At 41.0% G+C, this 24,110-nt stretch overlaps 1 protein-coding gene across 2 annotated transcripts in view; it reads left to right on the top strand.

The window, feature by feature from the left end:
* Positions 1 to 18: 18 nt before the first annotated feature.
* The window catches only part of GABRA2 (gamma-aminobutyric acid type A receptor alpha2 subunit), a 116,360-nt gene continuing 92,268 nt past the window's right edge, over positions 19 to 24,110 (top strand). For both annotated transcript variants that reach the window (XM_019553427.1, XM_019553428.1), the window contains exons 1-3: positions 19 to 75; positions 786 to 874; positions 3,555 to 3,670. In XM_019553427.1, coding sequence (XP_019408972.1) covers positions 804 to 874; positions 3,555 to 3,670 — 187 coding nt within the window. In that variant the 5' untranslated portion in view covers positions 19 to 75; positions 786 to 803. The remainder of the gene's footprint in view (positions 76 to 785; positions 875 to 3,554; positions 3,671 to 24,110) is intronic.

The following is a 24,110-nucleotide window of genomic DNA, read 5'->3' as shown; positions in this document are numbered from 1 at the left end:
CCACGCCCCCACCTCCCCCTCGCAACAGCAACAAAAAAAGCCTTTGCGTCTCCGAGCGCCTCCTGCTGCTCCCAGGTAGGCTCCCCCGCAGCGTTCCCCTCTCCCCGGGACGTGCGAGTGTCTTGGGGGCGCGCACAGGGCAGGATGGCGGGGCTCTTGCCCCGGCCCCCTCCCTGAACCTCAGGCAAGACGAGCCCCCGCAGCTCCAGCTCCTTTTATTCTGCAACTTTGCGCTGCCCTGGGGTTGCCTCTCCCCTGCCTGGGATGCGATTCTGGCTCTTCTGATTTGCTTTCCTTCTTTTGAGGCAGCTGGCAAACGTGTGCAGCCTCTGGCAGCAGCTGAATGGCTCTGGTTCCCAGTCCTGTTACTGGTCCTTTGCAAATGGCATGATGCTTTTCTTTTTTTCTTTCTCACCCTCTTTGATTGCCATGTAATGAAAGGAGGAATAATTACTCTCTCTCTCTCTCTCTCTCTATCTATCTATCTATCTATCTATCTATCAATTTTTTTGGTCTGGTTGGGGCCGTTCCTGTTCCAGAAGAGAAAAGGCGTCTGAGGCATCTGCTCACATGCCACTTTTGATTACGCCTTACATGTCTGTCCAAAGCAGGATGCTTGCGAAGGCTGGAGATATAAGTTGCTAGTAGGGAAAAGTGCTGCAGAAAGCCAATGGTCTCCATTCTCCAATGAAGTGACACATATTTTTCATTTGGTTAAGTTGAAAGCGGTGGCAGAAGCTGGCTGTAAGCTTTGAGTGGCTTTGTATTTTTTCTTGCACCGTTAGGTATTGCAAAGGGCAGCTATGAAGAGGAGACTGACACTCTCCGAGATGCAGTTGGTTCTTCTCGTTTTATTGGTGTGGGAGCCAGCAAGGTGAGAAGGATGCTTCTTATTGCTCTTCCACAGAAACGTGTGTTATATTGCGATGTTTATTGCCCTGGATGGAACGGGTTACTGAAGCTTTTTTTGTGATGTTTGAAAAAAATCTGCGTTTGGTGTTTCAATACCGTATTTCACGGTTTCCAGAGCAATTGCAGTGGTTCATCAACAATGTAAAGTTCATAGTTGGATTAAAATAATTTGCTGCAATTTTGAATTGACATTTTTCATTCTAGCATTTGAAAGGAAAAATGCCATTCAGTGCTTTCTTTTTACAATCTGAGTTGTAAATTTTTTTTCTTTTCTCAGTATACATTATAAGCTAATCACATAAAACAATAGTGCAGGTGAAGCAACAGAATCATAAAAAGAGCAGTAAGTTGTTGTGAAGTCAAATAGCAGACTTGAAAATAATGTTGGCATTTTTGAGCATGGGCTTGTTTTTTTTGGGGGGGGGGAGGAGGAGGGTTGACCAATATAACAAGAATAAAATGATACTAAAGCTTGAAACCTCTAGGTGGAGATAGTACACAACTTCACAATCACATATAATAAAACAATAGCTTGGTTTATTAATCAACTTTTTCATATTGTTGTTTAGACATCTCCATGTCTAAGTGACAGCATAATAGAAAGTAATTTTTAACATGCAATTAGTTTATGTGAAGTCTACACTGCCTAAACATTCAATTAATTGCAATTTGTAACTTCGTTTTAGTTGTATCAATTCTGACCGCAGTTGGTCTTCTGGCTAATATGATTTTCAGAATGATAGGCATATCAGGTCACTTAATGTGAGTCTCATGTTGCTGAAAATCCCCGTACTTATTTTCTGTTGGATATCTCACAACAACCAGAATTAAATAATCTTTTAAAACGGGTTCCCTGTCTTACTTTACAACCAACTATGGTGCAGTGTTAGTTGAGTCACAGTGGGCCTTATCCTGCAATTCTTACTCATGTGAGTAATCCCACTGACGTCAACAAGAGTATGTGCGTAATTAAGGCCCTTTCAGGTGAATAAGAGTGGCAGGATTAGAGTTTACTGTAGTATAATTAACTAAAATGGGATTTTCAGTGGCATCTTGGTTTTAAGACTCTTCTGATTTTGGAAAAAAAATTAAAGTGGCAGAGATTTATACTGTGAAAGTAGTAATTCTCTCTGTCTCTGTCTGCTTGCCTGCCTCTCAACATATGATAATCTTAAGTAAGACTAAAAGCTCTGTGGAAATTCACATGTGACATCTTAGTGTTTAGTTTGTAAATTAACTGACTGTTTGTTTTATATGGGAAATGTCTTAGAAAGCACTGATTGCAATAATTTACATGTAAATACTCCATAATGTTGAATTGTGAGGCTAAAATAAAACTCTGCTTTTGTTATTTTTAAGATTGTTTTTGTTAAGAAAACAATATGTCATCTGAAGATAGCTTGTGCTTTAGATCAGACAAAATATGGTTGTTTTTATAGCATGATTGTTCATTCGGAATACCTTAATCAACAGTTACAAAATACAAGTATTCAAATTAAAAAAAAAAAAAGAATCCTACAGTTTGTTACAAATGGTGTAAACTGATAATGTATATAGTACATGTTATTTTACTGCCAGAATACTTTACATTGCTATGAAATGAGATGTTTGAATACCTTGTCCTTCACATAAATGATTGCTTAACATTTGACTTGTGACATGTTACGGCTCTGTGTAGGAGGAGGTACCAAAAGCATCCAAAGCCATGATTTGGCTTTTCCAGCCCAGGTAATTTTTTCATTGCCATTATTGGCTAGACAGTTGAATCACATTTATTTGGAGTTATCGGTGTTTCCTAAACAGGTCGATCTTTTAGAAGTGAATTTTAAGACAATTTTGGATGACCCATAGACTTTCCTTGACAGGTTCTTTTGTGATCTGGAACTCTTACAAGGGACATCTGGATCTGGCAGAACGTTAAAAAAAGAGAGAGATTTTTTTCCTAAATAAAAATTGTTTCTAAGTACCATGTTAAAACCACCAAATCTTTTAGGTACTTCACAGTTACCTTCTAGCATGCCAGCTGCTAATCATTTTCACTGTGCCACCTACTATGCATTGACATCAGAGGACTCCCTGAGCATGATCACTGGAGTTTTCCTTCACCTCAGTACTTCTGGTCATGTACATTATATGACCATTGGGTGGAGGCATACCCACGATATCTATTCAAGAGATAGCATATGTAGGGGTGAGGGAAGATATAAGAGTAGTCCAGCAGCTAGAGAGTGAACCAATCTGTTAGTGGTTTGAAGCACCATGATGTTCTTTTAGGTTTCTCTCCCTGAATAATCAATTTTAACAAAGCTTTTAGGAAACAGTATTTAGTATGTTTTAATATATGCTGAAAAAAAGACTCTTAGATACTTAAGTACTTCTAATCTGAAGGTATGATTCTTAGACTCACATGTTTATGAGCCATTGTTTTAATATATAATTTGTGCATGTTTATACATTAAAACTACAGCATTATTTCAGAATACACCAGAATTTATGATTTATAAGAAAAAGGTGGCATGAATAGGAGCACACAGATAATCAGTGGGCAACAACTGAAAATTCAAAGTTAATCTATAACAACTGCATATTGAATGTTTGTAAAATATTTCTATGACATTGTAAAATGTAAAATGTCCATTTAGATCAGTGCTGGCTGACTCCCAGGAAGATGAAGCCAAGAACAATATTACCATCTTTACTAGAATTTTGGACAGACTTCTGGATGGTTATGATAATCGTCTTAGACCTGGATTAGGAGGTAATAAAAGATTAAACTTTGATTTTTCATAAAATCAGATCCTAATTTGCTTAATGTGTTGTTTAAACAATAGTAATCTCCCCTTACCATCCTTTTAAAACAATTGTTGCGTATTTTTAATAAATGGTTTATGAACCCATATTTAATCAGTTGAATGATACAGGTTTGCGGGAAATAAAATATACTAATTAAAGGCAAATATTTATATATTTCTCCTATTTTATTAAGGAACCCCTCCCTATAAATTAGAAAACGTGAACAAAATCTTTTACATAGATGCCTATGTAATATGTCATCAGTCCATCATTTCTTTGTACACCCAAGACTCAAATGAATCAAGGGAATTTGGGGTGAACAAGGAAGTCAAGTTTGTTCACCTGAAATTTTATGAGGATCTAATGTATATAGAATAATTTCATAGAATACTAGTATGTGTTTGGGTTGGGGCATGCATATTTAGTTGCATTGAAGTCAATGCGAATGTTGTGATTTGAGTTCCAAGGGGCAAGGGCTTGGCTTTTGCTATTAATTTTTATATACCATAGGTAGGGAAATTTAAATAATAGAGGTGCTGGAAGGACCACCTTGGCCTCCTTTCTACTGGCTGTTGTGATTTTTCAAAATATCTGCTTCAGTTTGAATTTTAAAGCTGTATTCCAGTAATGGAAAGCATCTGAGTGACTACTGGAAAGACCTTGCTTTGACTGCAAGAAGTGATGCTGTGCATGGAGGGCTGCATGTCATAAAGAGTGATGAAATATATTGTCCTTGATACTTTGTAGGGGTTTTTTTGGACACTTGGTGATTATAATGCTTAGCTGTGGGATTATTAAAAGTATCAAAAGGCAGGCGTAGTATGGACAAGTGCAAACTGTCTGTAAGCTACTCGTATTCCTGTTGATTTCAGTAGAATCAAACCCTAAGCTAGATCCTGCTTTTGCTTCCAATGGAATGACTCCTTTTATTTCCATGGAAATTGGATGAGGCTCATAATTCTTAGTCAGTACTCTTCAGTACTGACCTGATATTCTACCCGGCTATTCCAGTTCAGAGAACGTTGGCTAGATTCTGACACAGCATGAAGTATGTGCTGGCACAAGATTATAAATTAATCTTGACCTGGAATACCTTTTCCTTTCCAGTCCTGGCCCCTTTTCAATAGAGACTTGTGAAATATTTCAGGTTTAAAGGGCTTTATATTTAGATGATTCATAAAATGAAAAATGTAGCTCTGAATTTAGTATGTGTATAGTGATGATTGCATAGAAATTCCATTCCTCTGTAAAATATTCAATCCGTTCTTAACAGTTTGGAGGCATTATGAACGGCATGTTGTGCAGATGATTTGGAGAAACGATTCAATATAATGTATAAGGTTTTCTATCATATTTCCCTGCCAAAGTAATGAAAAAGTATCTGCTTGTTTACAAAGGGGAGTCTGCTATCTAATGAGAACAAACCTATGTTGATTATGAACATGGAATGTTGTATTGTGAAATGTAGCATGAAACTTTTATATGTCGAAACATCAATTTAAGAAATGAAATTTTTCTCTGATGGATTTTCAGTTTTAAAACATATTTGTGGAGAAGCCTGCCAATTTAATGGTGAACATGAACATGAACATAAAAGGATTAGCATGTATTTGGCATTAGTGTGTACAGGAGTCAACCCATGCAGAATGTTTGTAAAATGAAAGCGTGTCATTTATCACATAATGACTCATGGTGTTAGTTAATGGTGGTCTGAAAAAATACTTCAATGGAGTGAAGAGATTTTTGGTAATTTTATCTAAGACCTATTTCATATAGGTACAATAGACCTTGATTTTACTGTATAGTTGTGATTATCAGTCTCTTTTTTCTCCCAAAGAACTGTAAAAATCAAACTTGATTTATACATGGTGTTGATCTATAATCTGGTCTTGATATTTGTACTTGTGGTATTTTCACTGCATGCACAAAAATACTGCATCAGAAATGTTTTCAGTAGTCTTTATTTTAGCATGGAATATTCAGAGAAAAAGCTGTTTTTTCTAAAATTGAACATGAAAATGTGGGGTTGACTTATAGTTGGAAAAATCTGTGTGTGTGTGTATGGTGTATATATGTGTGTGTGTATTATAGTTACGCAATTTGCAGTTTCATATTTCAACAATTTTATAACACTTTCTTCTTTTTTTATTATGGCTGCTTAAAATGAAAAGTTGAAAATGATTGCTGTTAAAGTCTCTTAGAGCCTGTTAACATTTACCTGTTGCTTAGTTTAGTTGTGTTTTCATGAAAGTGACTAGATTTTAAGTTTAGCTGGATGTTAGTGTCAGCAGAAATGTCATTATTTTAAACTACTCTGGTTCAGATAAACTGTTCTCAGATAAACTGGTGTGTATCAGAACCAATTCCATTGAAATAATTAAACTACTTATATTTCTATAGCATGTCAGAACACACTGTTACACTATTATAACAGGTGTCCGAATCTGATCTAATTCCCACATTAAGACAAGAAAATCAAAGGCCTGAGATGGATTCCTCTGTAGCCTTCAAGGAAAAGCCAGTGTACCAGTTCATTGTTTACCTGATATACATTTACAAAATTCTCTTTAAATTAAATTTTCTTTGCTATATGGGGAATTATACAGTTCATTAAAATTTCTCTCTCCATTTTCAGTGGTGGAAATGGTAGTGGTTAGCGCAGTGTTTTAGGTAATCATAACTGTATCATGCAGCAGAAAGAAACTTTTCAGGTTCTTTTAAAGAGTTTATATAATCTGTGACTAAGAAAGACCTTTTTGAACACTTGTTCCCCAATGTAGGGATAAGTTCAGAAATTTCTAATATTAAGTTTGGTGAAAAAATAGTGTATATGCTTATATGCCTCAACAGCACAAGACAGGGCAGCTTTTCATTGCACTGATGCGAGAGAGTTGTAAAACCAATGGTCCTGGCCACCAGAGAGTCATCCTAACAACTGAAGCTATTTCATAGTGCACAGTCACAGGCAATACCACCCTTCTCTGTAGCCTTGAAAGGGCATGGCTAGGGAAAAAGATGCATTGAACTGCCTCATGGGGCCCAATGCTGCTGTATAAATGAGGACATTTTCAGACTAGGGCCAAGTCTGAATACACAGAAATGGATGTATGGAAAGTGGGTTAAAGTTATGTTGTACTCCCTCTCTTTAGTAGAGTCACTCTGGTTGGAGGGGGTGATGTGGGTCACAGTGCCACTTCCCAAGTATATTATTTATCCTCATAATTCTTTGCAATCTTTCAACATCATTCATTAAAACCTTGCTTTAAAAGCAGATTTGATATGTTCTTGCTAATATTTTGCCTGAAATAGGACAGGCAAATTTTGATCCAAGTCTTGCAAATGATAGGAAATCCTAGAAAGTTACGTTTTATGAGTATTTTTAAAGGAAAGCATTTCACACAGAACGCTTATTCTATACTTTCACTTTTAATAGCTGTAACAAAGTACAACCATATTATTCCACCAATTTTTTTTATTCCTTAATTAGCCTATAAGAAAAGCCACCTGTAAAACCATGGACATTAAGCCAAGCAAAGGAACATGAAAGATTCCAGCTTTTAAAAGCTGTGGTAAGATTGAGATATATGTCTACTTGAAACAGGAGATGATAAATTAACTCGTCTCACTCTATGCTTGACTTTTCTACCCTACGGACCAAGAGGACGAAAGGGAAAGTGGACAGAGAATGAGGCAGTTTCATCTTTGAATTTAAATATCAACAATAACATTTAATTAACATACTTTGAAATCTTCAGGGCTGCTTTTTTTAAGAATACAAAACAGAAATAAAGAGGGAAGGGTCAGAAGATGGTTCCTTAGAGTATTTCTAAAATGTTTAATATTTTTAGTCAGATTGCAACTCTTCCTCAGCACACATGGCCTTGTCCAGCAACTCTAGTTTTTTAATCTATTTTACCTTCCCCTAGCATTAAGCTAGAATTTAATAAATATGAAGTTATATTATAAAACATGGACATGATTCTTGACAAAAGTATACTAGATTAGCAATAGTGACTGGAATTTTGGTCTCATGTTTTAAGGCCAGATCCTCTGGTGGTACAAATTATCATAGCTCCATTGAAATCAATGGGTGCGTCCAGATGAGTGTGGACATGCAGTTTCCGGGTTTGTGATGCCACATAGTGTGCTCGCCACACATGCAGGTATCTCCCTGCACTGCTAATTTGCAGCCTGGGGGGCTGGAGGGGTAGACAGCAAAAGATCCAGGTGTCAAAAAACCCCATACTTTAAAAAAAAAAGCAGGGTGGCATCTGTAGTGGCAGCTTGCAGCATTGGAAACCAGAGCTTGGTTGGCAAGCCATGCTCCAGCTGCCACCCAGGCTTCATGCTGCTGGATTGCTGCAGCTGCAGCTGACAGAGGCCCTCAGGACCCAAGAGAAATCAGATGGGGCCAGCCCAGGTCCTGGCCTCAGCCTCTCCTATCCCACCTGTGGCAATGTGCTGTGTGCTAGAGCGCACATGCACGGGCATTTCTCGGGGACGAGCAGCTGCTGTTTGTCCCTAGGGAATGCATGTTGCCACTCCTGGGGATGCTCCCACTAGATCTACACTGATTTGCATCAAGTGAGAATCTGTCCTAGTAGTCTTGTAGACCTCAAATAAGTGAATATTAAATGTCCTTATTTGCTTTCATATTGAAGAATTCATCTTAGCTGGATTTTGAATCTCAGATTTAGATGGAGTAGTTCTGCCTCTTGAGTGAATGCAAATCCTCCATCAACTTTCAATTACTGGTGAACTTTCAAGCATCCTGACACCAGAGGGTTGAGTTAGACACGGAGAAGTTAACCTGACATTGCAGTACTTGCATTGCTTATTCATTCTAGGATGCATTTATGCATCTCTTTACTTTTTTAATTTTACTAATAATTTCACACAGTTTCACTAAAGGGTTGTACACAGGAAATGAGGAAATGTGAGGCTTAATGTTGCTGCACAAAAGAGATTGAGCAGCAGTCACTATGGGTGTTTATAGACATGGTGCAGGAGGTGGGAGCGCTTTAATTAGCTCAGCTCCAAGAGCCACGCTAATTAAAAGCACCCAGAGCATCATGTGTATCAGCGTCCCTGTGCCTAAAAACGGCAGGGGGGTGCTTTGAACTGCAATGTATCGAATGAGCTTGAGTTCAAAGTGCTCCACTGCCATTTTTCAGTGTGGAGACGCTGATACATGTGACACTGGAGGCTGCTGGAGTGCAGTAATTATCACACTCCAGCAGACCTGATTAATTGAGTCTTCTCTGTCATACAGCATGTTGGAGCAGCCTGCCTATATGTGTATAGGAGCCCTATGAGCCTGTTCTTCCTTTACAGTCACTGCAGTTATATCTAATGAAAATATCCTTGATATAAGAAAGTAGAGAATCAGGATTTATGATTAAAACCTGCATGATGTGTCATTTGAAATGTCAAGAAAGGGAAGGTATTACAAGTCAATTTTCTAAGTAGAAGTGGTGCCCAGATCTCTAGTCACTGGGAAACAACCAGCACCATATGCTGATAAACAGGAAGGAATGTGTTTGGCATTTGAATTGTGTAAGCGACAGCAACACTTAAGTAATCCTGGGACTGTTGATGTAGCTCTTCATTAGTGCTTTGTGAGTCTGAAACTGCTCCATATACATTCACAGAAGCTGCATGGAATGCCCAAGGGCTGACTTTACAATGTTTGTACACTAGGGGTTAGCTTCTGTTGCTGTGCTTGAACATGAGGAAGATGCAGTGTGTGATTGCTCCTTCAGTTCCCTATACAGCTGTGGTTATTGTTAACTGGAGGGGGCTAGCTCAAGTAGTACTTGACTTTCCTGAAAAGAAGTACAGAGTGCATTCCATTCTACTCTGGGGTAAATAATTGTAAGCTAGATCTACCCACAGAAGAACCAGCTGCAGTCTGTCCTTAATTCATTTGTTACATCATATCAAGATAATGATATTTGTAGAATTGCAGGCTACAATTCTATACCTATAAGAAGCACACACACTCTCTGGGACCCACAGCTGGGGACTAAGTGAGTTGATGTAGACCATGCTGAACATATAACTAGTAGAGCAGGGACTTGAACAGCGGTCTTTTGGGTTCCAGGCTAGTATCTTACCTTAAGGCCATCCTTCTTCCCTGTGCCCTGGTTAACACAGTCATGGAAGTCTGTGCAAACTCTGATTAATTTGTCTGTGAGCTGCACTGGATCTAATATATGTTGACAGAAAGCAGTCTTCATAAAAATAGAAGGAGGGAGATAGATTTAATTAGTTAGCCATGGCATGTGGATAGAGCAACAATACAAGAAGAGAGCACAATGGCTGTGAAGAGTCAGAAAAATGAATTATTATGGAAGCAGAAAAGAAAAACAACTGTTGGCCATTAAGAAGCAACACTAGCTGAGGATGCGAGACTGGCTGGGGAATTAAATAAAGCATTACTGAAAGTTTTCTGTTTTAAAAACAGTGAAAATATCAAATTGAACACGAGCTGGCAGTGCAATGCCATAGCCAGCAGGGCCAGCAATACCCTGGTATGCATCCATCGATGTATCTCCAGTAAAACCAAAGATGTGATTCTCCTGCTTGGCATTGGTAAGACCGCAGCTGGAGTATTATGTCTAGTTCTGGGTGCTGCACTTTAACAAGACGTGGTAAAGCTTGAGAGAGTCCAGAGAAGGGCCACCTCTGTGATCAGAGTCTTGCACAGCAAGGCATACAAGGAAAGGCTGAGGGATCTGGGACTCTTCATCTTGAAAAAGAGAAGGCTGAGAGAGGACTTGGTAGCAGCTTACTGCTATATTGGGGGACTACATCAAGGTCTCAGTGAACAACTGTTCACCAGGACACCCTTGGGTAAAACTAGGGGTAATGGTCACAAATTCCTGGAAGACCATTTCAGGCTCAACATTAGGTAAAACTACATCACAACTAGGGTGTCCAGACTGTGGAATAAGTTCCCTGCACAGGTGATAAAATCACCTACCCTGGAAATCTTCAAAGGGACACTGGACAGGCATCTTGCTGGGATCACCTGACCCCAGTTGTCTTTCCTGCTGGGTGCAGGGAGCTGGATGTAATGATCTTCCAAGGTCTCTTCCAGCCTTACAATCTATGAATCTATGAAAATAATTATTTTGCAATTATGCAAGTGGTAGAGGCAAAGCTTCTAAGCAGTAGCATTCTGCTTGCCCAACTTAAAATAAAACTAGGTAAGTCACTGGTCAAAAGACATACGGGGTACTCTTTTGTGAGATTCTGCCAGCTGTGTTTTTACATACATTCAGAATTTTTTTCTAGTTTAGTTCTTGTATTTTGTTACAGTAGTAGATATACCCATGGCCATGTCTGGGAAGAATTAGAAGGTGGCTAGTTTAACTATAACTGTATAAAGGTTTGATCAAGGAAACTTTTGGGCTAGTTTGGCTACATTCAATCCTACTTTCATTTTGAAGGTTCTTATAAGTAACAATGACAGAATCATTTGCATGTCCAGCCAGTTTTGGTGATGCTGGGCAAATGACCTAAACTAAAGCTGAACCTGAAGAGAGACATGTATAAATCAGTAGAAGAAAAAGAAAAATCAGTGGCCTTACTAATAGTTTCATAGTTATTAGGGTCGGAAGGGACCTATTAGATTGAGTCCAACCCCCTGCCGTGGGCAGGAAAGAGCACTGGGGTCAGATGACTCCAGCCAGGTGTCTGTCCAGTCTCTTTTTGAATATTTCCAAGGAAGGGGACACCACCTCCTTTGGAAGCCTATTCCATATTTTGGCGACTCTCATTGTAAATAACTTTTTCTTGATTTCTGGCCTGAATTTGCCCTCTTTTAATTTGTGTCCATTGTTTCTAGTTACCCCAACTGTCGCCCTGGTAAACATCATATCCCTCACTTCCTGCTGACTCCCTTCCCCACCCCCCGATGAGTTTCTGTGTGGCCACAAGATCACCTCTCAGCCTCCTGTTGTGGAGGCTAAAGAGGTTCAGGTCTCCCAATCGGTCCACATAGGGTTTTTTCTGTAGGTCTTTAAGCAGACGGGTGGCCCCCCCGCTCAACCCTTTCCAGCTTATCCACATCCCTCCTGAAGCGCGGCAACCAAAACTGGACGCAGTACTCCAGCTGTGGCCTGATCAATGCTGCATAGAGGTCCCTCCGGTGCTACAGGAGTGTTGATGATTCTTCCTCCCCAGGTGCAACACATGACACTTATCCTTGTTAAACTGCATCCTATTCTGTTCCGCCCACCTCCCCAGCCTGTCCAAATCCTCTTGGATTTGCTCCCTGCCCTCTAGTATGTGTACCTCCCCCCATAGTTTTGTGTCATCAATAGACTTGGACAGGGTGCTTACTACTCCCTCATCCTAGTCACTAATGAAAATATTGAATAGTACCGGTCCCGGGCCAGAGCCTTGGGGGACTCTGCTGCTTACGTTTCTCCAGGTAGAAACCGACCCATCCACCACCACTCTCTGGGTGCATCCCATAAGCCAATTTTCCATCCACCAGACTGTGTAATAATCTACATTGCAGTTTTTTAATTTACTAATAAGATTTGGATGTGACACTGTGTCAAAGGCGTTTTTAAAGTCTAGGTAAACAACATCTACCTCTGTTCCCTCATTCTAGCATTTTGTGACCCAGTGGTAAAATGAACTAGGTTGGTCAAGCAGGATCTGCCTGCTATGAACCCATGCTGATTGCCCCTTTAATATTATTTTACCCACTGGTCCCCCGCAAATGTGATCTTGAACTATTTTCTCAAAGGTCTTCCCAAGAATAGAGTTGAGGCTAACTGGCTTTTAGTTACCTGGTTCCTCCTTCATCCTCTTCTTGAAAATAGGGACTACATTTCCCTTTTCCTGGGACTTGTCCTGAGCGCCATGAGTGCTCGAACAGTTGTGCCAGCAGGTCTGCTATGACTTCAGTTAGTTCCCTATGCACCCTAGGATGAAGATCATCAGGGTCTGTTGACTTAAATACATTCAGCCCCTCTAGATGCCCTCTTACTAGGTCTGCATGAACCATTGGTGGGTTGGTATCCATCCTGGGCTTGTCTAAAGTCCTAATAGTATGCATATTCATGTTCATGTCCAGGAACATGGATGCAAAGAATTCATTTAGAATCTCTGCTTTAGCCATCCTATTTTTTACCAGTTGTCCTTGTTCATCCTGAAGTGGTGCTAAGTTATCCTGCACTTTCTTTTTGCTGCCTATATACTAAAAATGACTTTTTGTTATCCTTGACTTTTGTCACCAGCTTAAGCTCCATCTCCACTTTGCCTCTCCTCACTGCTTCCCTGCAGGCTCGAGCCAAGCAGGTGAACTCCTCCTTGGTGACTGCCCCCTGCTTCCACAGTCTATAGGCCTCTTTTTTCCTCACCAGGTGCTCCTGGATTTCCTTGCTCAGCCAAGAGGGTGAGCAGGGAAATCTCCAAGGAATTCTACTTGACATTTACCAGTGGGATCACTTACCATTTTCAAAGCCATGGAACGTATTCACGACCCAATATAAGTAAGGTTGTAGTTACATATTCCAATTAGCATATGCTAACTCTAAGGAATGTTAAGCTGTGTTAAAGTTACTGTGTGCTGTGAGCAGTTACGTGTTGAGGGGTAATACCCTCTCTAATATGCACTGCTCTGACCTGTCCCTAAAAGGCTTGCAAGTCGGGGGTGGCTATGAGCTGCTAAGTCAGCTCAGTGCCTGCCCTGCTTCCTGGAGCAGTAAACCTTCCAGGAATGGCTCTACAGACTGGATCAGGCCTGCCAGTCGCTGCTGGATGGGATTAGGTTCTTGCTCACCTGCACACCACCCCCTGTAGCTCCATAGTATCTCTCTGCTTGTCTGTGGCTGTTTTTTATTGTCCTGTAGGAGCAGGCAGGGAATGGGAAGTTGCTTACCACCATTGCTAGTCAGGGCTGGGCAGGGGGTGAGGAGGTAAGGAGTGAGCTGTGAGGGACCAAGGGGATGGGGTGAAGGGGAGCGAGCCACAAGGGTTGGGGAGGCAAAATATGAGCCGGTGGATTTAGGGAGGTGAGCTTCCAGGTACTGGGGTGGGTGGATTGGTGAGCACGGAGTGTAGGGGTGAGCCTGGAATGGGAGTGGAGGGAAGATGGAGGGGGAGGGGGGCTTTAGGGCTTCCTCAGTTGCTGGCTCTTCCTGCTGTCATGCTGGGGAAGGATAGAGTGTCAGTTTTCAGAAGGCTGGGACTGGTACCACTGGGGACGTTGAAGGACTGTTCCCAACTTCCTGGCCCTGTGCATCAGTCCAATGTGACTGCAATGAGCTGCCTAAGACAAGCTAGAGAGAATCCTTGCTGGAAGAGGGCTATCTCTGAGTTGCTCAGAGGGTACTTAGTTCCCATCTTCCTGTCCTAATGTGTGGACACTCCTGTTTTAAGAGCTGTTAACATGTATTTAAGGTAATGTATAACAACTCCCATACTAAATTCCATTCCCAGGTTGAGTATTGCCAATGGAAAAGTGTTAGAGAAAATAGGAAGAAACCTTGTCAAAACCTTTAGTTTACTTGTAGAATAACAATATTTGCCTAATGCCACCAGAATTGGAAACAGCATTTTCCAAATATTTAAACGCAAGCTAGGGAGTGGTCTATCTATATCTGGTGGATACTAATATTACCAAACTTAAAAAGATGCACATAAAAAATTAAAAATAAACATATCTAAAATGTAAAAGTCTGTTTTATGTTTTTTGTAAAAGAATGTTCCACATTTGTTATGAGAAGTAATGATGAAACTAGAATATATTGACTCATTGCAGAAAAGAAGGCTACTAGGATCCTAGATTATATTATGAGCATCTGTAAACAAGACCACAAAAATTCTAGTATGGTTCTGGGAGTATTCAGTTTAGTGAAGATGCATCATTTTATACAGAACTATATATTGCATAGAGGATATAACTATGCAACTTATACCCTGACTGAAAAGCTTAAACCAGGGGTCGGCAATTATTTCAGCTGAAGAGCTTAAATCGGGGGTTGGCAGTTATTTCAGCTGGATAGCTACTTAATGAGTTTTGGTGAGCTGTTAAGGGCTGCATGGGTAGCCCCACCCTTTGGCAGGTGCCCCCACCCTTGGTCAGGGGTCCAAGGGGACTGGAAGTCCTGCTCCTAACCCCTGACGTGTGGGGGGGGGGAGGGCTGCCATCTTGGAACCAGGAAAAAAACAAATAATGTACTAAAAATCAAACATCTACTATAACATATTTTAATTTTGTTTCAAAAAAATATTTTTGTCCTGATTTGTGTGTGTTTGTATAGTGTGTGTATAGAGGTGATTGCATAATAGCTCAAAAATACTCCTGTGTATTGTCTGTGGGGTGTGTATGTGGGGTTTGTGAAATGGTGTGGCTGTGTGTGGGGTGGGGTAGGGTATGTTGTAGGGTGTGGGAGTGAGTATATGTTGGGGGGGTTGTGGGAGCAAGGTGCTGGTGTGTAGGGTTTCTGGGGTCTGAGGGAGGGAGGAGGGGAGTGGAGGCCCCACACACAGTCCCCGCCATGGTGCACTGCCTCTGCCCCTGGTGGCAGCAGTAGCAGCACGCAGCTGTTCCACTCAGGCCCAGCTGCCTGGCGGTGCATGGCTCCAGCCAGTTTCAGAAATTACATATGGTAGCAAGGAGTGGAGCCAGGCTGGCCCCCTCTATTGCGCAGGACTCTGTGTACTTCACATATGGCTCCTGGCACTCGTATACCATTGAGGGAAGCCCCGCGCGATGGACCTGGCTACCATCCCCACCCCCTGCTGCCACCTGCAGCTGCCAGGACTCTGCCAGAAGTGACGTAGAGCCACACCTTCTGCTTCCTGCACGTGGGGCCAGGGAGCGGGCCCAGACTGTTGGCTCCATTGCACGAGGCTTCCCCCTGGTGGCACAAGAATGCCAGGAAGTGCACATGAGCATCACACGATAGAGGTGGGCCATCCTGGCTCCTCTCTTTGCTGCCACATGCAGCTCCTGGACCTAGCTGGATTTGTGTGCCACCAAGCAGCTTCACCTCATGGGCCACGGGTACCCTGAGGTCCCTGTTTGCTGTTGCCGGTGGGAGCTTTGCACCATGGAGGTGAGTGTTGGGGTGGAGGGGGTTCCTACACATCCCCACCCTCCTTCACAGCCCACAAACCCCAACCACTGACACCCACACCCTGACCACCTGAGGTCTGTGCTCCCACTGCCCTCCTGGGTGTGGGCCCCAGGCTCCAAGCTTTGTGCTTGTGCCAGCCCTATACCTTGCTGCCTGCTGCTGCTTCCCTACCTGTTGTCTGGAGTAAGCAGTGTAGCACGGACATTAGGAGGAGCCGCTGGAGGCTGGGGAAGCCAAGCAGGTCCCCCAGAAACTGTAACGGTGGCATCAGCAGCCCTTCTAGAAGCTGTGCGTGCTGGCTAGGCCAGGGACTTCCCACACACAAAGGTGGGAGTGAGACATGGGGACTGGGTGGGGTACAATTAATTGGTGGGCACCTGTGGGCTGGATGAAATAGCCTGGCAGGCCAGGCTTAAACCCACAGAATTCCAAGAAGTAGTAATTTGGGGGATATCTTATTGTTGTGTATAACAACCTGAAGGGGATCGAGAGAATTTGGTGAAGAGTCATATGAGCAAGCAACAATAGAAAAATGTGGATACTCTTGATTCCTTTTTAATGTGTACTGTTTAGATGATGTTTAAATTCTCTGTCCTTAAAACTGTTGTCAGAATCTAGCTTAACATGATTAAAAAAAAAAAAATGGAAATGCGCAGTGATATCTCATGATAGGCTTAGGTATTTAATCTATGTAGATTTATTTTCACATGCATGAGAGTCAGTATTTAAGCAAATAGTCATGTATGACATTTCAGAGGAATTCATTGGTCATGGTCCTCAGTTGCTGACTCTGCTTTGGAAGGAACATGTTTTAGGATTAGGTGGGCATGGTATACGTGTTAAATTTCTTGTGTTTTCACAGGTGAGATAATTGTTGACTTTGGTTCTCCCTGCCTTCTGTGGAAAATATAATGATATAGATCAGCTTTCAAATGCAGTGTCAGAAGAAGACTTATTTTATTTTAACTTCCTGCATACAAAAGCTGCACCCCAACCATCTGTTTTTGTTTTTACATAGCATATAACACAATGGATCCTGCTATAATACACATTTTATTTTAAAGGATAAAAGAAAAGTCAGGTTATTCTCTTGTTTGCGCTAGTCTTGCAGTAAGATAATTCTGGTACTTTCAGCAGGCCAGAGTTGATTTACAGTTGGTGAGGGAGCAAAATAATGCTGTAACTTTTTATATTGACCTGTGTGAAGTAACAATATAATGGATTTGACAACTTCAGTCTTGAAATATAAAGGTAATTGAGAATATATAGTTTAATTCTTTCAAATAAAAAAGGAAATGGAAAATCACTTATCACCTCTACTCTGAGGGTCAGAAAGAAAGAACTGGAGTAAATTTTAAGAGGCTGGGAAAGTCTGGAAGAAGAGTCTTTTGACAGGCATAGCTCAGGACTTTGACTTCACAGTCAAGCCAGGGCTAGACTGGCAGGTAGAAAAGTGGCCCAAACAAAATTATATTTGTTCACAACTGCTACAGCATCTGGGATCTTACAAGTGCAAATGCTCAGTCTATTTCAGTTGTATTTCACAGTACCATTTTCAGAAGGGAATAAGTTGTAGTACCAGAACAGTACCATAGTACCAGAAGGGAATAATTTGATATAATAATATAGATGATATAGGTGTGTAGGGGTATTGGGACTTTAGGAGGAGTTTGAAGAAAGCAATTTTAATGTCGTGCTTGAATGGTGTTTGGCAGCCTCCTGAAGAATTAAAACAAATTCCCTCAAAGTCTCCATTTTGTGCATTGCAAGAGTCAAAGCTAACCTTAATGTTTTTTGTATAGAAATACCTTTTTTGAGGGACGGTGTCTTCCTTTCTCCCTTTTTGAACAGTTTCTTTTCCCCCTTATAAAAATACAATAAAAATATATCCCTTTTCCCCAAATTCCTCTTATCATTTCAGAGAACATCTGTAGCTCCCCTTTACCCAAAATGCTATAATTTTCTTTACTTCATCTGGAAGCTTCTAACTTCCCCTTTCTAACCTCTGCTTTGTCTTTCAGTTCCACCTGTTCAAAACCTTTGTCTGTTCCTTTGACCAATCCCACCCTTTCCTCTGCCCACACCCAAACAGCATTGCTCATATCCACCTGTGTGCCCCACATCAATATTTTATTTTTAATGAATTCTTATACCTAACCTGGGGTTGGGAGAGAAAAATATTGAAAGGAGGCCTGTCTGGTTGCAAAAAATAAGTTGTACTATATGGAAAAAAAACCTCATATACAATCTGTCTTTCATATCAGTTTAATTTTGTTCAGAGGCATAGCAAGGCAGTGGTGATGCATGGAGGCAGTGGCAATTTCTGGCTACCATTGTGCCACCAGAGTGAGTACGCAACTGCAGTGTCAGCTGTTATTTTTCTGTCCCTTTTCTTTTCCCCATCACCAAATTGGCATCTAGGGCTGCTTAGTCATGCTACTGATTTTGTTAGTTCTACATGCGGTCTGCGACAGGCCTGGTTCTTTTGGTAGCACTTTTTATTGTATACATATTGCGGTTGTTCTTCATTAGGAGTGCCACCATTTCTTCGTCTTCTATAGTAAACTCCTTTTTCATCACACCACACTATAAATTTAAATTTTAGAGAGAATAATGTCTTGGGAGCAGGTTGTTTGGTAATGGATTACGTGCTTCTTAATGTCAATGTTAAGCATGAAGTAAAGGTAAAAAGTTTTACAAGCTTTTTGTGTGTCAGTATAGATCACTTAAAGATCCCAGTCCAGGAACAGAGGTGAAGAGATGTTCTATAATATCACTAGCATAACAAACCACCTGTTATGGTGAATTGTTTATTTAGTTCCAAGTGATTAGGCACAACAGGAATAGAGAGAGGAGAGACTGCAGAGGGAATACTGAATGTTGGTCAGTGGGATTAAACACATGGCAAATTAAAGCAGCTGGGTGATTATTATTTTCAAATACTTATCTAAAAACTTCAAAATGAAACACTTGATCAGTTTTATTATTATAGTATATGCATGTATTTAAATTTCTGACATTAATGGTTTCTCATAATGAGTCACCAGTCTCAAAAGCAGTTCTGGAAAATATATTAGTTAAACTGCCTTGTTGTTCTGGAGTTTAGCAACCTATTAAATTGTGAAAACAATAGTGGTGGATTTTGAATTAAAATAGTGAATTGTTTCATCATCTTTAATCATAAAAATGAGAGAAATCCACCATGCCAAAATCAGTTCTCATGCATTTTTAATATCTGTTTTTCGGGCTAATACACAAGTAAAGTTAATTACCAATTAAAAGGAAAATTTTACTTACTCCCAATAATATTTTTTTAAAAATCTGTTAGAGCCAGGTGTCTGAAAATACTGATTTCTTGATAGGACTGAATTCTGCTAGCCCCATGCAAGTGGTTCTGTTAATTGAAATCATTTCTGTGATCTGTACTTTTGTAGACTATTTCTCGTTGGTGCAAACCTAATCTCATATGACACGTATTTCAGATAATAAAACAGAGTGAATACGTCCCAGCAGACGTAACCCCACATTGGATTATTACACCAGCTGTTTCATGATACCCTAAAAAATCCTTGCCTCCTATGTTTTGGAGACATGTATACCACAAACAAAAATAAGCATTCTCTTATTTGGATTACTATGTGCATATGAGGTTATGGTACATTTTGGGAAAGATGTAGGTCTAAGATGAAGAGATATGAATCACTTAAATGACCAGATTAAACCTATTATCTATTCTTTAGACCAAATTATGTTTTGGTTACATACATACAATTCCTTTCAAAGAGATCATGAGTTAGAGATTAGAATTTGGCACTTGTTTAGACAAAATGACATATGTCTCATATTTAGTACAGTCAATCTATGTTATTTAAACATATTAAGGAAAAGAGTTACATATTTATTAATCTGATAAGCAAATAGCAAATTTAAGTCATGGCTGAACGTCACAATATTTGACTGGACAATCATTACTTTCTGGCATACACATTCATTTTTCCAAAAACATTTAAAGAATAATCATCAGTTAAAATTGGAATAAAATGCTTTTACATGTACAGTACAGCAAATCAGACATCATAGCACCTCAGGCAAAAAAAAAAATAGTGCTGAATACATATCAGATATTAGAATCTAGTTTTTATATCACTTTTTTACCAGATCTCAAAGCAGTTTACAAAGGAGGTAACATTTCAGTGTGTGTTCGGTAGATGGGGAAACTAAGCAAAGGATAAAGTGACTTGAGGATTTCCTGGGAGACCAACTGGCAGAAGTAGAAATAGAATCCAGGTGCCCTATGTTCTTGTCCAGTGCTCTATGCACTATGTCACCTTGTGTCCAAGATTTAAGTGTTTGCTGTCAGAAATTTTAGACACACAAACATAATGTTATGCTGGAAACTCTTATTTTACAGAAGTTTTACTGGAATCTTTTTTTTTTTTTTTACATAAATTACTTAAACCAGGGCTGCCCAGCTGGTATCCTGCACTGCCCTCCCCACAGTGTGATGCTGTGTACCACTGGTACTCTCTGGGAGGTGGGGAGGGATCCCAGCAAGGGGGGTGCCCGCATTGCAGGTCCCACATGGTATGCAACCCGCAGCATCACCAAAGTTGAACAGTTCTGATTTAGCTGTTCAACAGTTCTCTACATACAGAGAGCCTATTTACATGAATTTGATTTCCTTGGGACAACTGTCATGAATACAGCCATCACAATTTGTCTCAGGTTTTTTTTTTTTTAAGTACAAAAAAAAATCTGCCTAAATTAGCTAGATACATGCACAAAGTAGATTCATCATAACAATAAGGTAGAGGAAATATATAGTGTGTGTGCATGTGCGCGCGCACACACGCATATTGACTGAATGTGGCCTTGTCGTTTAGAAATTCCTAGTCTCTTTCTCTGGGTCTCTGTAGAGAGGAAAAAAAACAAAGTAAAGAATAAAGAAAAATACATTTCTTATTTATAATAGTGTAATCTTAAGGAAAGCAACAGGTCCCTGTACTGTTGTTAAATCTAAGCAGGGATTCTATCAATATTTTCTGCTCTCTTTGACCTGTATAATTTACTTCCCCTGAACTGCATAATGAAGTTCTGGGACCTTCGCTATTTTTGTAGAATAGCTGCTTAGTAATAGAGAGATCATTATTATGGCTGAGCTGTGTATCGCAAGTTACCTGGTCTGGTCATTTCTACATGTTACTGATTCTGTCATCCAAGAGAGTCAGTTGTCTTCCAGCATGTTCATCATTCTGCCCTAGTGTCTCTATTCCAAAGCTAATAGATTCATCAGACTACTTTTGTCACAAGATTGAGAGTGAGTAGAGTGTCATCCATTTTCATCTGCTGTAGCATATGAGTTTTCAACACAGGAGAACTGAGAAAGGGTTGAAAGGGAGTCTGGGGAAGGGATAGGTCATTTATCTTTGAGAGTGCAGAGATTGGTTGAAGGGCCAGTTCTTTCCTCACTGAATCTACCTATTTTTCCCCAGAACACTTAGGTGCAGGTCATTTAGGTTCCTTCACAATTTCATAGATTCATAGATGCTAGGGTCGAAAAGGAACTCAATAGATCATAGAGTCTGACCGCCTGCCGAGGAAGAAAAGAATGCTGGGGTCAGATAACCCCAGTCAGATGCCTATCCAGCCTTCTCTTAAAGACCCCCAAGGTAGTAGAGAGCACCACCTCTCCTGGAAGCCCATTCCAAATTTTGGCCACCCTTACTGTGAAGTTTTTTCTGATGTCTAGCCTTAATCTGCTCTCTGTCAGTTTGTGGGATCTCTGGTTGAAGGATTATGTCTTTCTGGGTGATGGATGGAAGATGAATAATTGTGATTGTAATGATTGTAACTGACAGTGAAAAAACAACTGTGGCCAGAGAGGGGAGGAGTCTTGGTTTCACTGTTGCCTTGATCTCCTCCTCATGGCTGTACACCACAGTTGACCATTTTGTTACGCACGTTTGTCCTTGCTTACTGTACTTTGTGAGATCTTTCATTGCACTGCCCGCTGTTTGAAGGCAGTACATCAGGTGTTGCAAAGTCTGAGACTCTGTGCCATAGTCCCAAATGGTTGAGCCAATTGTATAACCCCACTTCTTCATTAGTTCCTTGGAGCGTCCAACCTCAGTACTTAGGCAGTTGAGACATCACTACCTTTGCCATAGTTTGTTAGCCCTGGTGGTAAAGACTCAGGTGCTGGAGTGTCCATTTTTTTCTTTCAGGTATTTTCTTCAGTGTCTTGTTCCATATCTCTAGCTGCATCTCCTTGGGTGCTGGTAAAGAAGCTCCTGCATGATTTCAGACATTTGTATGCTGCAGGCCGGTCATACAGTGGGCGTCTCATGTCTTCAGTTTGTCTTGATCATTCGATTCTGCTGGCACTGCTCTATTGGTGTTGGGCAGAGAGATGCCAGCCAGCAGGTACACACTGTTTAGGCTGGTAGACTTCAGACATCCTGTGATGCATCGGCAGCTATCATTCAGAATGAGGTCAAGGTGCTTAGCATGTACAGATATCTCCCATACACAGCACACACACTTGACAGGGGGGAAGCTGAGAGCCAGAATAGTGGTTCAGATGGTTGAGGGGCTAGCTCCCCATTTCAAGTTGGTGAGCTTATACAGAATGTTCTTATGAGGGCTCACTTTTGCTTTTGTCTTCATGATGTGTTCTTTGTATGACAGGATTCAATTGAGGGTGATGCCAAGGTAAGTTGGATTTGGACAGTGGCATAGTGGGAACCCAGACCATGCAAGGTTGAACTGGCAGTTGGCCTCATGGCTTTTCAGATGGAAGGCACATACTTGTGTTTTTCCTGGGTTGGTGCATAATTGGTTTTCAGTGTAGTATGAGGTTAGACCAATTAGTGCTTTGCTTAGGGATTTTTCAGCATGGTCAAAGCTATTGTTTTAGGCTGTTATGCACTGTTCATCTGCATAGATGAAACATTTTGTTTCCAAGTCAATTGGATGATCATTTGTATAGATGTTTTATATAGCAGTGGTGCAAGCACCCGTTCTTGGGGAAGGTCATTAATCTGTCACGTCCATCTGCTTTACTTCCCATTCAGTTTGACCAAAAAAAGTCTGTTTGTATTAGATCTGTACGGTGTAGATCTTTTGTCATTTCCAGGGCCTTAATAAAAAACATTCTCTGTTGTGCCTGCCATGATCTTTCTCTAAGAAACCTTGCCAGTGCCCAATTTATATTTCATCAGCAATGTGATGAGTTTCTTGATGTTGAGTCTCTTAATTTGGACTAGAAACTGCATCAGTAGTTGCATTTGTGGTTGAAAGGTGGTCGTTTTGGACTGCAGGATATTGTATCAAAATAACCTCTTGGAAGTTATGGCAGTTACGTGCACTTGCAGCAGCTCAAATAGGGGCTGCACAAATTTAAGCTGGGGATTTTTGCTTTGACGCATGTGCCCGGACATGCACTTTGGTGTGGGGCAAGTTGTGCCACTTGAGGCGAAATAACCCTGCCCAGCTCCTCCCAGATCTGCAGCCAGCCAGAGTGTAAAAAGCTGCCTTGGCAAGCAACTCAGGGCTACTTACTCTCAGGAGCTTCTGAGCCTTGACCAGTTGGTATCTGGGGACACTAGCCCTTGTGCCAGCAGGACTGCTGAAGGAGCCCTAACTGAGAGTTTTCTGTATGCTCTACCTGCTGTAGCAGTCTGGAAGTGGGGACTGCTGCCTGACTATGACCAGTTGCCACCTATGGCAATATGTGGCCCCAAGGATGTGAGCCTGCCAGACTCAGATGGGAACTGCATGGCTGCAGTGAGGCATCTGCATATCAGGGCCAGCTGCGTGTGGGCTCTGGCTGCACAGTTGGCCTTTGTGCAGCACTATTGGCATGTGTGCCACTGCCCTGCCCTCTGGGCAGCTATTGCCTGGAAGATGTTCTCAGTGTGGTGGCCTGCTTTGAACTGTCAAAGCATGTCCTTCTGACCCCAAGTGACCAGGAAGTCAGCCACCTCCAGCTGAGTCCTGGGTGCCAGCCCTGAGCAAGGTTCTCTGCCTGGGTGCTGCCACTTGCCTTACTAGCAGGAATTCTGATGTTCCCTATTTAAAAACTGCAAAATTGCTGATAAAAAAGCCCAAATTCATTCTTTAAAATACCCCAAAATCCATGTTCTTCCATAATTAAAACAAAAACAGAGAGAGAGAGAGCTCATTTGGGCAGCATTTTATTGATATATTTATAATTTCAAAGCAATTTGGAAGCCTACCAGTGTCTCTGTCATCATAATAAAATAACTGTGTGGGCATGCAGGTCAGGAGGGATCCCCTGCC

The sequence above is a fragment of the Crocodylus porosus genome, unplaced genomic scaffold (genome assembly GCF_001723895.1).
Source record: "Crocodylus porosus isolate Cpor-Errol unplaced genomic scaffold, CroPor_comp1, whole genome shotgun sequence".
Taxonomy (NCBI): domain Eukaryota; kingdom Metazoa; phylum Chordata; order Crocodylia; family Crocodylidae; genus Crocodylus; species Crocodylus porosus.
This window is presented reverse-complemented; position numbering and strand designations above follow the sequence as displayed.